Genomic DNA, 17,807 nt, shown 5'->3' with positions numbered 1-17,807 from the left:
ATAAGTTCTATCATTAGCTTCATTTGGGAGGAAAATGTCCTGTATCACCTCCTCTTCCTCCTGCTCTTCCTTTTCTCTCTCATTTTTACAATAACATTGATGGAGGGTGGAGTGAAATAGCCATCGTCCTATTAAACCACAGGCAAATTATCGTTTCTCATTTTCTTCCCCAGATATGTCCCTGAGCCTATCATAAATCTTCACCGTGTGCTGTTGCTTGTTATTTTTACCTTGGTCTGTGTGTGTTATGGTTTCTTTTTTGAGGAGCAGATTTGAGTATCATGTGAGTTAATTAATGTCTTGGAAACAGCAGCTCGTTCAGAGAGAAGGTCTGCAGCAAATGGATGCTCATCAGTCTTAATGCTGATAAGTTATCTTTTCCTTCGAAAGGAAAATGTGTTTAAATACAGCTGCAACAGGTTGTTATAGGAGTTTGAAAGTATAGCTTCATTTAATAAATGAATAATTATGAGTTTCTATTCCCAGGTCCTTTGGGACACTATATTTGAATGACACCTGCTGTATGAATTGTTAATGTTTGTGTAATGACTGCTGTATTTCTATGAAGAACAATGGAGTCAGCAGAAGTTCTGAAGTTTGCATGTCTACTGAAACATGCTGTAAGGTGTTTAACAAATAACAAAAAGGTCAATTTTGAGTCACTAGTATTTCAGAATAATGTTTTACATAAAACATGTAGATTAGCATGAGAAATACAACAAGCACAATTAATGTAGTGGTTCTGAATCTTTATATTTTGTGTCCTTTCCCCAAATAAATAGTACCAAATTGTGGCACTTTGTCACATTTCAGATGTCTGAGTTGTCAGCAGTTCTACTAAAGAGGCGTTTCCTTGCTTTACTACTTATCTGCTATCACTCAACTAATAGTTTGAGGTCAAATTATCCATTATTTCACAAAAAGTCAAGATTAGACAGGAGTCCCAAAAACGTATCTGGTGTCTACTAGGTAGGGCTGGATAAAGACAAATCATGCTTTCTGTGTGTCTACAAGGTTGCCTGTGAAAAGTTCATTATGTGCCTAAGTCCCTGAATTAAGCTGTGTTTTAGTGTGGTTCAGACATGAAACCACATATTGAGTATGTGGGGTCTAGAGTAAGAAAGAAGCAGAAGGCAACAGTTTAGTCCACCAGATGTTTTTAGTGGATGGTTGAATATCTCTTGCGACACCTTTCTGATGTTGAAAATGGGGAGGTAGCTGCATCATGTAGTTTCTATGACTTTCCCTTTTCTCTATTCTCCCCTCTTTATCTTCTGATTTACATACTTTTTTAAATGTATTTTCTTTGGACTGAACAGAATTTTCACGTACATGGCAAATAAACTTAGAACAATCTTACTCACTGAAACCTAAAGGTGATGACGTAAGCAGAGTGTTTTTTTTTTGTCAGTCTGTCTTTGGCCTTCTGATGACATCGTATGAACTTGTTTTTTTGCCCTAATGAATAGTGGTGCAAAGTGTAGCTGCTTTTCTTAGTTTTTGTTTTCCTGCATTATCTGTGGTTGATTTTCTCTCTAAGTTTGTAAACAAGATGCCAGGTAAATGTGACCTCATTACTGAAAGGTAAGAGCTCTCTGTTGAAAGATGTTTTGTTGTTATTAAAACCATGGAAGTGGAACATGCTAATCGCCCTCTAAATCACACTGCAAATGAACAATGTGTGATTAACTTTTACACGAGATCTGCCACAAACTGTCTGGCCAACTCATTAACTGTGCTTGCATATTGCAGTAGTCCTTGGTTGACAGTGATGGGATTTGTGTGATTTAGTAGCACTGCAGTGAAATAAAGGTGTCTCTGCTCTATATTTTTTCCATCAGGTTGGCTCTTCGGTCTCAAGCTGAATGTCAAATAGTTAATCTTCCCAGACTCGTGGTGGGTGATATTATCCAATGTCCAGATTTCTTTACTCTTACTGCATGGTGGACCTGACAGTGTTTGTTTTGTTCTCAACTTATTTACTGATGCATATTTATTCAGAGTCTAAGATATAATAACCGGTCCTGCCTCAGGAAACACAATCTTGCGTTCTCCTTGTATGTCTGCCCTCACTGCATCCCTCCTCCACCTCTGCTTGTCTGGTTTGTCCTCATTACAGTCCTATATTTAATCGTAGAGGCATGGCAGTCTCCAGGGCTCCATACCTAATTAACAGTTTAGACAGCGTTGAGGGTTTGTCTATAGTTGTTGTTTCATGATGTAGCAAATGTGGTAGAACTTGTTGAGATGCGTGTTTATTCTCATGCTGTGTCTACTATTTCCATTTGTTGTTTGCATGCCTTCTCCCTGTTGTGTTTTTCATCTATGCTTTACATACTGTGGATGGATTTGGTCCTTTGTTTGCAGACCTGGCAGTTAAGAATCTGGCCCGACCACTGATGGTTGCTGGTTTTAAATACAAGTAGCAAGCTCCTGCTAAAGATGAGTTTCCTCTGCATTGTGTTGTACATCTTTCTTTGTGTTTGTTTTAAAAACAAACCAAGTTGACTGGTTGGTCGATGTGCTCCCATCCAACCAAATTGTGAGACAAATGCTGGTGATGCTTTAAAAAGGAGAAAAGTGATTTAATATGCTACAAGTACTGGCTTTTTATATTTGTTTATTTGTCATTTAAGCTCACACACTGCACTATGTCTGATTTAGTTGATCTAGAGACAAAACTCAGAGAAGGTACAATTTCAGTTGAGATGCTAGAAAAGAGGAATAAGTGTTTGTCAGAACCAATATGCACAAATTTGACGGTAATGTTGATGATAATCATAGTCATATGATTTATTGATCCTCTAATGCTACATGTAGCAGCTCTTAAAAAGATTGATCATATTGTCACTGGGTCTTAATGAATGCAGAATACGTGACAGCAATGTTACCAACCAACTGAGTTAATGATTCAGGAGCAAGACTGTGGTGTTCTTTGTAATGTTCTTCCTCCTGCCTTCTTTAAGGAGAGCCACCATATGTGAATGAGTGAAAGTGACTCACTTGCTGTCTCACTTATTTTACTGCCATTTACTCACTTACACTGAAGGCTTGTACACACTGGCTGCTTCTGACAAGTATCTAAACGGACGACTCTATTATTATCTAATTTCAGACACTAGTGAGACATCCATTAGCGAGGATGAAAGAGATGTTCTACCACTGTCACAGTCTCAGCAACATAACATACATAAACATAGCATAAAAAAGATAGAAACCGTTTTACCCTCAGGTGTTTAGTTATGTAAAATAACCAACAAATCTTGCTGAATTCAGGCAAACACTCTAAATTTGCTCATATGGGTCATACTATGCTATCTGTTAAATGAACAGGTGCATTTTTCACTGTGAAGTTTTTTGTGGGAAATTATAAAAATCAGAGTAAATTATTTTATGTGCTGAGTAATCAGGTGACATTACACAAATAATAATATACTAATACTTCAGCACACTGGTACTTCCTCTTGGCCAGGCAGTTCATCCACAGTCTGGTCTACTGGCTTTTGGATGTGTTCAGAGAGGAACATTTATTTATTCATGTATATATGTGTGTGTGTGTGTGTGTGTGTGTGTGCGTGTGCGTGTGTGTGTGCGTGCGCATGCGCATGCGTAGATGCAGGGTATTTACTGTGTCCATGCCGTTGTGGAATTTAAATTTATGAAGCTTAATAGTGACCCAAAGACCCAGAGGGGTGAGCGAAGCATCCAGAGATGGTCACTTAAGAGATGGATGGCGAGGTTTCTGCTGCCAGCAGATAAGCACTCAGTTATATTCAGTTTTTATGCCTGTCTCATAAAACACAAAAATGTGCGCACACACTCTGACAGATTAACATAACATTGATCCTAAATCTATCATTTGTTAATAATACTTATAATTAGATTTTTTTTAAAATTACTTGTCAGCCTTGAGAATGTTGTCCTGCAGAAGTTGAACTGATTTTCATCTGTAATTTTGTTCTATGCTCTCCCCCAAGTCAGTAAATTGTGTAGTCCGGCTTGCCAGGCCAACATTTGACCCTCATTTTGATGCTCTGTCCTGCTTTGAAATGGCACCCAGACGATCATTTGTAAAATTGCTGCAAACACTGAAGAGAAACACAACGAAAGCAGACAGTTTGCAGAGAGAAAAACAATGTTTGCTTCACTTGCCTTTGTTTCCTTCTGCTATCCTCCAGTGTCACTGCTGACTTTGATTTCCCTACACTGTGGCTGATGCATAACTCAGGAACCATTCTGACCACACCTCCCAAAACATTTTACACTTTTTAACCTATGTTTTTTTGTTTTGTTTTTACTGCTGTCTGCCTGTTAGTTTTATTCACAGGGCTCAGTCACTCTGTTTGCTGCCATCTAACAGTTTTCATTTCACTTAATTGCAATTTTCAATGTTGATTAATCTCTTGAAGGAGCAGACTTACTCATTTCATGAACTTCTTTATTATTCAGACAGCATTGTGTAGAAACAAAGCCCAACATTTCAGCTTACAGGAACAATGGGTTGAAAAGCACTGCACTGCAACCTCATTTTGCTATAATTGTTATGAATTACATTGTCATTTGCCAAACATGCTAACATTGATTCTGCTCCGGCTAAACGCCCTGATAAGAGGAATATACAGCAGGATCGAATTATATATCATAATTGGTTTTTATTAATTTGTTCTTGAAATGTGACAAGTCAAGTCGCTTTATTCATCCATTCTTTTATTCATTAACGTTAATTATATCTGCTTGATGGAGATGTTTTCTGGTGATTAATGATGCTGAAAGTCGGCTCTGCTTCATCCTGACAAACATGTACTTCCAGGATGGTTTTAACTGCAGAGCGTTGCCTCCCAGGCACCGTCTCTGCTCCCCTCTGTATTACCTGCCTCTGCTCACCACACCACCACCCCCACAATCATGTTTGGAGCATCTGTGTCTTATGTACCTTTCCTCCCTTCTGCCTGTGTGTTCAGTGAATCAGTTGACTTGTTATTGCTATCATCAGGGTTTGCACATATCTCCTGGGCTTTTTATGGCCTATTTTATGCCATTTCTATTCCACAACCACCACGGTCAAGTTCCCCTTAAGTCTTTTATCATACATGTCAAAATCAAAGCAATGAATTGTCTCATAATATCCATGATTCTATTGTGCTCTGTGCATGGTGCAGGTGAAGTGGTGTTTTTCCCAGGATCATTCGGTCACGGAGCATTTTGTTTTATTTTTTTATGCACCATTAATGTCTGTGTAAAGAAAATACAGATATTGATTTCCTTTGTTGTCAGATTATTTTTTTGTGGTGTCTCAGGCCTTTATTTGACACATGCAGTGAAGAGAGACGGGAAGCAGGGGAATGAGAGCAGGGGAATGTCATTCAGCAAATGGTCCAGGCAGCCAGGAATCAAAACCTTGAGTCACTGCTCAGGGCACAGCACAACTCGGCTATCAGGTCACTCCAACTACATGTTAGAAAATTCATGCTGAAACATATGAAAAGACTCAAGGAATATGTTCCCCTCAATATTTAGAGCATGTTTGGTCCTCCTCAATAAAAACGTAAAAGAAGAAGACTTTTACTTTGAAAAAAAAAGTGCAATGACATTACTAATACATGCAACAATGCCTCAAACATGGGTGGAGTCATTTTTCATTAGCAGTGACACCTTTGTTTATCTCTCAAAATATGAATTATGAGCTCATATAACCACTGAGTATAAATTGGAAAATGTATATTCTTAACTTAATTTGTATCTTCCTAAATTCAAATTAAACCTCCACCCATGCCTCCTCCTGACACTATAACATTATAAAAACTTTTGTGGTCCACAGTAACTAATTAGTGACCAATTTTTGTTTGACTAATCTTCTGGTGGTTCAAACATGTATGGCTGTACAAAACCAATAAAGCTGCTAGACATTTGACACTTAAGAGAAGTTGCACCTTTCCTGTGATTTGGCCACCGAGATGTCAGAGCAGACATTTTTTCACTGTTTTGACACTTAATGTTATATAATTGTCAGTTCTTTTCAAATGTTCAAATTTAATTGGATGGTTAATAAGAGTTTTCTCAGACCACATTTATTTCTACTTTCCATAGATTTTTAAGATGAAATATTGTCAAGAAATCTAAATAATCTGTCTTTTCTAGGCTTTGATTCCTGTCATGAACATATATTTTTAGGCTCTGGGCTATTTAAATGTATATTGAATGACTGAATAATTTTTCTCTGCTGATTAATTTCTGTCAGCACTAATGAAAAGAAACGCAAACTGGTTCATTCGCACTGGGAATGTGAGTAATGTCTTAATTTCTGTCAAACTGTCAGAAGATTGAAAAAAAGTCTTAGATTTCTTGACTCTGCGTTTTTGCACATTCAAGGTCTTTACTCAAGGTCTTAATTAAAGTTAAATGATGCATGCAGTCATAGAGGTCTTAAATTATTGCAGTTTTGCAGCTGAAAAGGGAGCTAAGATTTGTCTCAAGTTGCCTGCATTGCAGCCATGCAAATGTTGAAACACATTTGCATGGTGTGGAATGCATCTTGTAATCAGTTGAATCTTCTGTTTTGGCAAGTTTTCTCAATAAAAGAAGCAGTGTTACTATATGCTATGCAAAATGTTAAAATTAAAATTTTTTTTAATTCTTTTTACTGCATTTGAGACATTTTGCTAATTGCAACAGTTTTGAAGACTAAAAAGGAGATACACAATTTGATAAGAATGTATTAAAAATGTATTATAGTGAAGACATGCTGCCTCAGATAAAATAAAGAATGCCTCCCATAAATTGTGTACATAAATAGAAAAGACAACATGCTGTTTATAATGATTTAGACAATCATCACATTTCCATGATGATGGAAGAAGTTGAGTTTGTCAAATGTAGCTCTAAAGGTGACAGGAGTTGATCAGTCACATTAAACATTTATTTTGCATTCAATAATTGGTGCAGAAGTGTCTGGGGAAAAAAGAAAAACCTCTGAGTTTGCTTTGGAAAAGTTGAGAATAATGACTAAAGGAGGGTGTTGGAGAAAAAGCTGAAATCAAAGCTGGACAAATGGTCCCAACCCAACATGGTTTGCAGCGAGTAAAGCTTGGAGAAACCCTGATATAGCAACACTGTCACTGTTCTTTAGTCACAACAACTTCTGTGACCATGGAATCGCAATATACTGGGGAAGTTACAATAAATGCACCTACTGATATCAAAACTCAAGTTCATAGCATCAGAAAATAATTAAGCCCAAGGGTTAGTAGACTTGAAATTCCATGAAAGGCAACCAGCATCACAGTTTTCAGAGAGTAGCAACTACACAAACACAGGATTTGTGGTTTGAAGGCTCTGAAGTTAAACCTTAATTTCATGCCGGTTTATGATTATTAGTCACTGAATTTTTATTCTCATTATTGATTGATTGCATTTGTCGCAGGTCCTGCAAGAAGTAGGAAAAAACTTGTCTGCACTTAACTTTTAATGGTGCTGGAATTGGTTTTAAATTATTCTCCTTTATAAAGTGCTTTTGTTCTGAAAGGTAGATTAAAGGGTAGGTAAATTAGGGCTGCAACTATTTCTGTTTTCATTGTTCATTAATTAAACATTTTAAGTGAATGTGTTGTTTTGTTTGATTAAATGTTAACCAACCCCAGATGTTCAATTTACAATGAAATCTGGCAGAATCTTCTCAATGACCAAAACTTAGCAATCCAGAATAATATTGAAAGAGTGAATCAATGATGGGTTAGGGTCGCAGATTTTCCTGTTTGAAATCTGTTTAGAATAAAGATTAGCATCAGACACAAATGGCCGGGGAGCTTGGGACTGTGGGGATTGGGAATCGTAATCCTTCTTTCTCTGTTTGATTGTGGGCTGGATTATTAGCGTCCAGGCTGGACCACCACATGGAACCACCAGGGCACTTATGATATTCAATGCTGGACATTTCTCCGTAATGCGATCGCTACTCATCCTCTGGGTATTTTATCATTAACCCTCTTTGCGTCTGATGAATCACCAGACCAAATCATTTATCACGCAGTTATTAATCTGTGCTGCCTGACAGCATGGTGGTCGTGAACAATGTGCTCATAAGGGTATAAATTCAGCTACAGTGACGTCCGAGGGCCTTAGGACATCTGCGCCATGAGTGTTTGGCTGACCCTACAGAACCGACCAGAAAAATATGTTGATTAATTACTTAAATGGGGTTGATGGTCAGGGGTTGACTTATGAAGCCCAACTGTGATGGATGAAGAGCCACTGCAACACGTGGCTCAGCACAAATATTTACGTATGTTGTGATTAAAGAGACCAGTGGAGTGGCTCGTGAGCTCTGAGTGACGCAATCCAATGCCAATTAAATGCCTTTCCATAGCCTCTGCACTCCCCCAACCGTATAAATAGAAAACACTGGTTTTGATAGAGAAGTGATTGACAGCTGTAGCCTGGTTTGCCAGTTGGTGGGGGGTTTTCACCATTACTGGGATCATTCACCATATCTAAGCCCTGTTAATCTCTTACTTCTAAATTATAACATTGTTCCGGGTATAACATACTGCCGCAGACGGTGCTTGAAAAGTTCCAGAGCGGTGATGTTATTTATTTTACTTTCAGAAGTTTTTCCCATTTGTTAGATAGAGTTGAGAGAGCCAGACTCATACCTGAGACTTTGTGGTTACACCGTCAATGTCGTGAACCCCCAGGCCACCATGGTGTCCTCATTTTGCTCCTTTTTTAAATTTAAACAAGGCATGACTGTCCATTTGTGTATCAAAATTACACAACTCTAGTAAAAATAGCCGCTTCCTGTATTACAGTGACTGAGATAGAACTAAACCACTGATATTTCTACCATGTACAGATCTATAAGGTGGACATCTCTCTCTCCATTCAATCCTTTTCATTCGCTGCAGTCTGAAAACACCAGCTTACTCCACTCTCTCTTCACACTGTAGAACTGATCTATGTGATACAATGACAAGTTATAATGTAGGTTTAATTCAGCCATATGTTTGAACCAGATACCGATTCTGAAGATTAACAATGATGCAGAAAGCTTCACCCCACAAGCTGAAAGGATTGGTTCCATAAATTTGTTGTTTTGTATGAAACCTTTGAGGTCTACACCCGCTTTTTTGAATGTCATCAGTACACTGCCGTGTCAAGGTAGACATGCTCAGCCATGGCATTTGAATGCTTATTTCGGTCATGATATGTCCTCTAGCAAATAGAAAACACTACACTGAAATGCTAGTTAGGTAAAAATTTAGATTTTCACCAAAGACAGTCTTTTAAAGCTGGGGTAGTTCTATTGTGTGGGAGGCTATCCCTCTGGATCGCCCTGCTCAGCATTTACGTTTTAAGATACCATGTTCAACATCAGTTTGATCTGTTGTCCGCACTGACTATAGACCCTAATATGACTGCTTTCTGAAGCACTTCTGCAGTGAAATGTGGGAAAGCCCACTGCCACATGGAGAGATGGAAAACTTAGAAATTGGGTTAGAAAATAGAAGGTAGCAGGTTGTTGGACCCTCTGGCTTACACAATGATTAAAAAAAAGATGGTGCTCCCTGAGCCTTACTATGATTTGAGCCATGCTCTGTAATTAGACCTTGGTACAGGAGTGAGTGGTGGAAACTAAAGCAATGATGGCGTCACCACAAAGAGCAGAAGGTATGTTTGAATGAAGATGAAACGAATGTGTGTGATAGCCTAGATCCCACAAGGTGGCAATTATCTGAGTTGGATAACCTGTGAAAGTCTCTGTCAGCAGCTAGAGTTCACATCAGAAAAGATTTTTTTTTAATTTTTTATTTCAGCTGCTTATTAACTGAACTGAAAAACAGTAAAAAATAAAGGATAAAAGGGCACGTTATAGCACCTTTGTTTAGCTCATGGTGTTGCATAAATAATGTTCAGCTGACATTTTGATACAATTAACACATCTTCTACTTTAATGAGTCTATATAATGTTGCATGTAGGTCCTGGAACTGGATATATAAGCTGAAAATGTCAACGCTGTCCTCAGCACAGTGCTTGACAATGTCTTTATTAATCTTCAAGTACAATTATAATTTATTGTAAATATGATACTTTGCTTTCTGCAAAGGACTAAGTCACTGTGACCTTGTGTTCATACACGCAGGTCATGCAAGCATATTTTTTTCCTCGGTATTTGCTGATGCGCCGACAGTCTGTACCCTCCGAAGAGAGGTAATAGAACAGATCTCAGTGTTTGTATCCATCATTGCCTTGGTCACCTTTGCAGTTTCTCATCTCAGACTCACCGTTTATTGCATTTCACTGAAGTGTGTGATTGCAGCCAGCCAGGTGGCTGTTTCTGAAAGTGTTGTCTCATACTGAGGAGGAGAAATGGCCGATTTTTAAGAATGTCTTTGTTGTCAGACGTGAAATGCTCATGGTTGATGAGTGTTCCGCTGCAGAGGAGCAAAACCCATCAGCTTGCCGAAGTCGAGGGAACGGGGTGGGGTGGGCTTCGAGACAAAATTGATTCCTGCCACTTTTCTCCTGACAGAATTTGTTTTTGTTTATTGCAACATTTATTAAACTGAGCATGAAACGTAAGCAGTTTCTGTGTGGAGGAAGCAAAAACGCAGACAAAACCTGTATGTTGGCCTTGCAAACAAGAGTGAGATGAAATTGCTAGAACAGCCTGAACAAAGTATTAAATGAATAAATGCATTGGAACCAAGTGTCATTCAATCTGTCTACGTTATGAAATTCTGGTTATATTCATCCCTGCTCTCTTGCTGTCGGGCATTTTTTTTCTAGTTGACACAGCAGCTTATTTCCTACTAAGCCTGACGATGTACACTGAAAATAAAGGTGTCCATATAATTGCTGCTGGTTAAAAAAGACATCATCAAGTGCAGAGTCGACTGAATCATGTTTCTGTGTGACTTCTCAGTGCATGTCTCAGTGTGCAGCTCCAGGTTTATATCTGACAGATGAGCAGTGTGTTCAATCATTTCTCACATCGGGAAGTCTGAAGTGAAAAACACATTGCGTGAGACAGAAAAGGGCGTATTGTTAGGAAGAACAAAATCTACTTTTGTTAGCATTCCTCATTGTTTGACTGTTTATCGTTAGAGACAGTGTCTACAACCTAGGTTCCCCTAACGGAGTGTGTTTCTGCCAAATAATCACAAGAGTGCTATCAACAACCCTTTTCTCACCCACTATGTAGCCACAAAAGATGAAAGCAAAAAAATGAGATGATCTGACTCTGCGCATGTGTTAGGTGACCGACTTCTTAGATGTTTGCTCTTTCCTTATGTCTAATAACTATTTACTAGGGTTGGTTGATTTTGGGCCAAAAGATAATCACGGTTATTTTGTGTAGTATTGAGATCAAAATTATTAGAATTACACATTGATTTTAAGGACTCGATATTTTAATTGCGCTTTAACATTAAAATAGGCAGAGCAATGTTCTCATCCGAGGGGCTTCCTCAGTTCAAAGAAGCCTCTCGTATGAAAGGTGAAACATCTTCAGGAACCTCAAAGAAAAGTCCAGTTGCTTTAACTTCAGCTCCTATAAGGACCATGATAAGTATGACTTAGAATGTACATGTACTTTAATACTGTTAATCTGACTGAAATAGTGCAAGACAAAGCAAGTGTCATTGATGACAGAAGTAAATAATAAAGACAATAATACTAATATTAGGGTGTTCAAAATAAAACAGTTTTTAAAACTATGGTATTATCATGTTAATGTATACATTTCCTGCTTCATTCATTGCAGCAGCACTATACTGAAAAGACACAGTCACAGTTATTTTTTTCTAAAGTGCGATAGGGAAGCATGACCTCATGCTGGTTGTGCCTGTAGTGACCTTATCAGTCTCTCTCTTTGCTTTGGTTGGATTATGCCAACTCTGTGGGTCTGAGTCACCCTGCAACACATGGCATCTGATCCCTCTGTAGTCACCCACTTGCACTTCCTCTACTCCTTTTCCATTCCCATGGTCACTCTCTCTCTCTCTCTCTCTCTCTCTCTCTCTCTCTCTCTCCCTCCCTCTCTCTCCCTCTCTCCCCTTCCTAAACCCTGTCAGTTTCTGTGCCTTCTTCTCTGTCCTGTGCACCTCTTGTGCCTTTGTGATCTGATTTCTACCAAAGACAAGAACTCATTTTCAAGCTTTCACTGTTCATGTTGCTGCAGTCAGGAGTGCATATAGCTTACAGTGTATAGTTTATTTCATCATTGTCTAGTTAATGAGCTACCTAAGTGGTTTTAACATGATTCTGGTCATTTAACATGAAGTCTTTTTCACATCACATTAGTACCAGCCCTTTTCCCAAATACACCAGGATGTTAGAACTGGACACTAAAATTTGGAGGTATGCTTTGAAAACCGTGGTTGGCAGAGGATATTTGCAACGTGCAGAATGTATGAAGCCACAACTGTGATAAGAAAGTGAATCATTGTCCTGTATAATTAGTGTGTTAGACACTGGTAACCAGCAATTGGTTGTGTATTTCAAGAGTTTGTCTTGTTGCTACCTGCAAATGTATTTACTGAGCCTTCCTTTGATCACTTACCTGTCAGAATATATGGAAGGAATAAAGGTAGAAATGCAAACACATTCCCTAGCTGCTGCATTAGTGTGTTTGTTGGTGTTCCAACTGTGGTTTTCTCAACAAAGATGTGTTGCAGTTATTTATTTTTGGACATTGTTGTTTTCTTGTATTACTCTTTTTACTGAGATACAGTCGAGTAGACTGCAGTGTCCTCAGGCCACTGGTTGGAATGGGGTTCTATAGAAGTTTTTAAGCTGTTGGGGGTGCAGTCTTGATTCATGAGTAGTCCAGAAACTGCTGAGAGATTCATCAGCCAGAGTCCCACATACAAACACAACAGTGTGTAAACCCTCAGGGATATTGCTTTTCTCTGCCACCCGAGGTTGGATTTTGACCTGATAGCTATCTATGATATGTCTATGTGTGACCACTACGTTATTGCACAGTCCATTTTGATTTCCTTAATGGCTGAAGTTCATGTGTATGTTCATATATTTTCATGAAGCAGATTCATAAATCCTTAGGGGAATTGTCAGCTAGACACAGTCAGCGAGAGCCTAGTGCAGGGCTCTTTTCTTCATCTAACTCCAGCTGGATTTCTGACCATTACCACCTGCTCCTCCAATGTGAATGTCCACTCCCACCTGCACCTGCCAACATTCTGACCATTCATGCCTGCACAATCTAGAATTCCATTGATTTTGTGTCTCCTCCCACAGAAAACAAATTATGTTACTGTGTAGTATCAATACAAAAATCTGTACCTGTTGATACTTCTGTAGCAAAATGTCAGTTACATTCATAAAATAATTTTTTTTCTGGTGCAGTAAGTACACGTTTCACATGTTTCGATAGCGTCTCAATATGTACAGGGAGAGGCGCTTTTTCTTCTGAAGGAGAGCTTACTTTGACTGGAGAGAGCGGAGCAGGTGTTGCCTTCACCCAGAGATGATAGACTTGTGCCCGTCTGCTGTATTTCAATACTTTGCCCATGTCTTACAACAGTTTAGTTCTGTGGCACTAACAACTGGGACACTTGTCCAAATGTCAGACTTGCAATGGTTTGCTTTTGTATTTTTAGAACCCGCCTTAATCTTCTTTTCTTCTTCATTCACTGGCTCCATCCTTCTGGTTGTGCTAAATCCCGGGACACGCAGTTTATGTTTGACCGCCTGTTAACACCAACATCAAAATTAAAACCCCCTGATGTCGTGAGATTTGTGCAGGAACCAGCACGAACCCAGTTCCATCATCTAACATGGCTTTGTGTCAGTTTATGCAGTCAGCCAAAGTTATGTGTAATTTTGTCCACAAACATGTCACTTCTAAAATTCACATTGCATTTTGTTTGGACACACATTAAAACTGCAGTATGCAAGAACCTGGAAAAGGAAGAACAATTATTTGAAACCTGTTCTCCTCAGTAAAAGTCCTCCGTCTGACCCATTGTACCACCACACCCTGTTCTCACTGTGGAATTTGTTGACATTTATACTATGTTTTTGATTGATCAGAAGCCCTGGGATTGGTTAAAATCTCCTGCCAAGGGCTGTATTTTCCAAAGCCTGAAAATGTAGTCAAACGGTGGTGCTGAAGTCTAGTTTCCTTACTTGAATTACAACGAGCTGAATGATTAGAATGGAATTTTTGCCTAATGATGCCTAAAGCATACTGCCTACCTAGTTTAAGGTCAAGTCAATGTTACATGCACTGCATTTTGTAAGTCCCTCTGAGAAAACATTTTAAATTGTGACCTTAGCTACATAAATAAAACTGGCTTTATTGGATGTACTTTTTTGCCTTTTTGTTAACAAAACTTTCAAGACTGAAGCAACAGACATTTGGCATATTATGTTAAATTTAAATAAATACATTTTGTAGTAAGCCTGCCTCAAACTAAGGCTTGGTAAAAGTGTTGGGTTTTTCGCTTCATATACTAAAATTTAGTCAGGCTATAGAGTTCAAGAATCCCTTCAAGGTACGCATTGCTTTTGCTTCTTCACTTAATGAATAATGTTGGTTTTTCATTAAGCATGACAAATATGTTTAAGACTGTTTAAGACCTGAGTTTACAAAATGATCTTTTAACAAAAAGCAAAGGTGCTGGACAGCGCTGAAAGATTCAGGGTTGAAATACTGTCTGTCAGCCAGCTACCATTAATTTCACTTTCTTCTTCAGACACATATCTCCTTATAATGGTTCATTCATTCCCTCCAATGGCTGGTGCAGATTTATGCTTTGGCTCAGCTTGAGCTTAGACTGCACTTTGCCAAGAGGACAGCTGGTAATACTTTAATATATAGACACACGGGCATCATCATTATTCAGCAGAATTAGGGGTTGTTTTGTTTTTTACTCCCAAGCCTACAGATCGCCCAGCTGTCCATTTGATCATCTTTTGGACTCTGGCTGTGTCCAAAATTGCTCCCTTGTTCCCTAATTCATTTGTTCAAACTTAGGAAACACTCTGTATGGTACTGTTGAACACTATTGAGTCATTGTTTTGCACCAACTTGGTGTTGTTTTGCACACAATAGTGATCTACAGCAGAAATCAGTGTGCAAGTGTCCATATTCCCACCCAAAGTCTCTGCTTCTTGGACCTTAGCTTAGAATTGTTTTTGTACTTGTTGAAACACAACTTAACGTGAACTTTTAGTCTTTAGTTTAAGTTCATGTGCAAAATTAGGGATGTCCAGAGCCAGATCTTAAGAGCTGGGTCAGAGCAGATCAAGGCAATTTTTAATTGATCAGTATTGGAAAAGACATTGCATGATAGTTTATTTACATTTACTGTCATACGTGTGGTGTAAATGTAACTAATTTACCTCATATGTGAAGCAATGTCAATGTATAATTTTGAATTAATAATAAGAATGTAGTACACTCTCTATTGGTCATTTACTATTATTGCTGGCAAAGCTGGAGACACACGACAGAGGCCACAGACGTTACACATGCCACTTTTCAGAGACCATTAAGCCTCACAGAAGATGTTGTCATGGTGCCCCTTTACTTGCAAAGCCTCCACAATGCTATCTCCTTGTCAAAATGGAAGTGTATGCCTCCTGTGGTGACCGCTGTATTAAACAGTAAATGGTTTCATGTGATGGCGACACCAGATACTAGAGCTAATTTACAACACTTGATGTGTTTAATATGTAGGTAAATGGTGTTGGTCGTGGCAGGTACTAAATATTACATCACTTTGATCAAATTGGGGACAAAAAAACACTCGACTGGGACATTAAAAGACTTCAATAGATTGTGTATGTGAATGTTTAGTCATACGATTAGTCAGTCTTGGAAGTCCTGGATGGTTTCAGAATTAGTAACAGTTGTATTGTCAAGTCGGTTTCCACATTGTAAGAATTTGAGTTAGCATTTTAGCGTATAACAGTAAACACACATATAGATTAAAAAGTGTTATGAGCCAGTCGACAGGAAGTCTTGCAAGACAAATACGAAGCAAGCGTGATCAAGAGATTATTACTCAGAAACAAAATCAATAAGAATCCCTTTAACACCTAACTTACATTTAGTGAAGAAGAGAGTTCAAACACTAAAAACATATCAAGTGTTATATTCTTTAGTGGATTTTCCAAACAGAGCTATAGTTTGAGGGTTGAATTGCTGTCTTTATTTCCATTCTGTGCTTTATTCTTCACATCCAATGCTTGACTGAAATCTTATTCTGTGCCCTCCCAGAGGTGCGTATATTAGTGTGTGTGTGTGTGCGTGCGTGCGTGCGTGCATGCGTGTGCGTGTGTGTGCGCGCGCATGCATGTTCGTGTGTGTCCATATGTGTTTGATGGGAGGTTGAGGTCCCTCTTTGAAACTCTGTAGGTTGCTCTTTAGATGAAATAGCGCACAAGTGACTGCCTCTGAGATCACATGCCACTCAAACTGTGCAGTCAGACCTGAGAGTGAGTGTCAGAGAATCGGGACGGAGGGAAGAAATGGATGAAGGGAATAAGTTTGCAGCCGTTGAGGAGAAAGAGTGAAGGGAACTGATGGGATTGAAGCTACAGTAGTTGAGCCACTGCCTCGGATTGCAGCTCTTGATAAAGAAAAGCATCTGATAGGCAATCAGAGTTGTGGCCTGGGAGGATTTGAAATTTTTGGTGTACTATGGATCGGTCCACCTCTTCATCGCTTCACATATCTTTGAGGGGGCTGATGGGATTTTGACAATACTTGGAGGAATGATGCGTCACCACTTGCATTTCAGAATTGCATGTGAGGGACGTATAACAACTGCAAAAACAAAACTGCTAGCTAAAATTTTCTGAAAAAAACTGCAAATTGTTATATTTAAATAGCTGAAGCTATTTAAATATAGTTTTTTGTCCATTAAACAACTTACATATTAAACTGATTAAATAATTTTCTGTCATTCTTGTTGACCCTTTCTGCAGTAACTTAAGTCATATAACACACCAAAATACATAAAAATTACATAACTTTGTAAAGAAATATGTCTTGCAATCTTAGAAACAAATAAGAAAACAAACACATCTCAAAGGGAGCATTTTGCGGATACTTGCTGTATTAATACCCAGTGGGCGAATCATTTGCACATCATTTTTGAATATTTACCTGCTTTCATCTTGGGTAGCAAGTTAAAAAGTTTTTATTCTGTCTCTCTTTCTGCAGAGCGTGTTCACTCTTCTGTTGGGGCCATTTGCCTTCTTCAACGCCCAGAAGACCAAATATCTTCAGATTCTGACTTCACTCATGCGCTGGATTGGTAAGAAGAAAACCTACAATCCTACAAAATTTCCTCACTAACACTAATTGATTCAGTTTTCTGATATGTTAAAGATGTTGACTTCTTCAAACATGAAATTCCTCGCTGCTTTTCACCATTCTCTCCTTTTTTAACAGCAATCTTTGAGCCCTCTCTTTTTGCCTCTGTTTTTCTCCACACACATATTTCCATTTTATCAGTGTCTCCCCCCATTTCTTTCATCCCTCCCTCCCGCCCTCGCTCGTGTGGTTGCTCTGCTAAGGTCCGTCCATCATGGTTCGGCCCTGCTCTGTGTCTTTGATTCCCATCTCCTCTCATTCCTCAGCCTGACAGGCTTGACAGCCCGTCCCAAGCTTGATTGGACCGTCACTCACAGGGCGACGGATGAAAATAAACCGTCCGTGCTGGGCCCGCTGTTAAAATCACAACACCACTGAATCATGGCACTCCTGCCACCCTCGCACAGAGCTCGCTAGCTCGCATAAACAACACACAAACAACAGCAGCATCCATGCACTGTC

At 38.9% G+C, this 17,807-nt stretch overlaps 1 protein-coding gene across 2 annotated transcripts in view; it reads left to right on the top strand.

Moving 5' to 3' along the window:
• The window catches only part of tmem104 (transmembrane protein 104), a 70,065-nt gene that overhangs the window by 33,904 nt on the left and 18,354 nt on the right, over nt 1–17,807 (top strand). For both annotated transcript variants that reach the window (XM_023293078.3, XM_023293079.3), the window contains exon 9: nt 17,193–17,286. In XM_023293078.3, the coding sequence (XP_023148846.1) occupies nt 17,193–17,286 (94 nt within the window). The remainder of the gene's footprint in view (nt 1–17,192; nt 17,287–17,807) is intronic.

Source organism: Amphiprion ocellaris, chromosome 19 (assembly GCF_022539595.1).
Source record: "Amphiprion ocellaris isolate individual 3 ecotype Okinawa chromosome 19, ASM2253959v1, whole genome shotgun sequence".
NCBI classification, from domain to species: Eukaryota; Metazoa; Chordata; class Actinopteri; family Pomacentridae; genus Amphiprion; species Amphiprion ocellaris.
The sequence above is the reverse complement of the archived record's forward strand: the minus strand, read 5'-3'. Positions and strand labels throughout refer to the sequence as shown.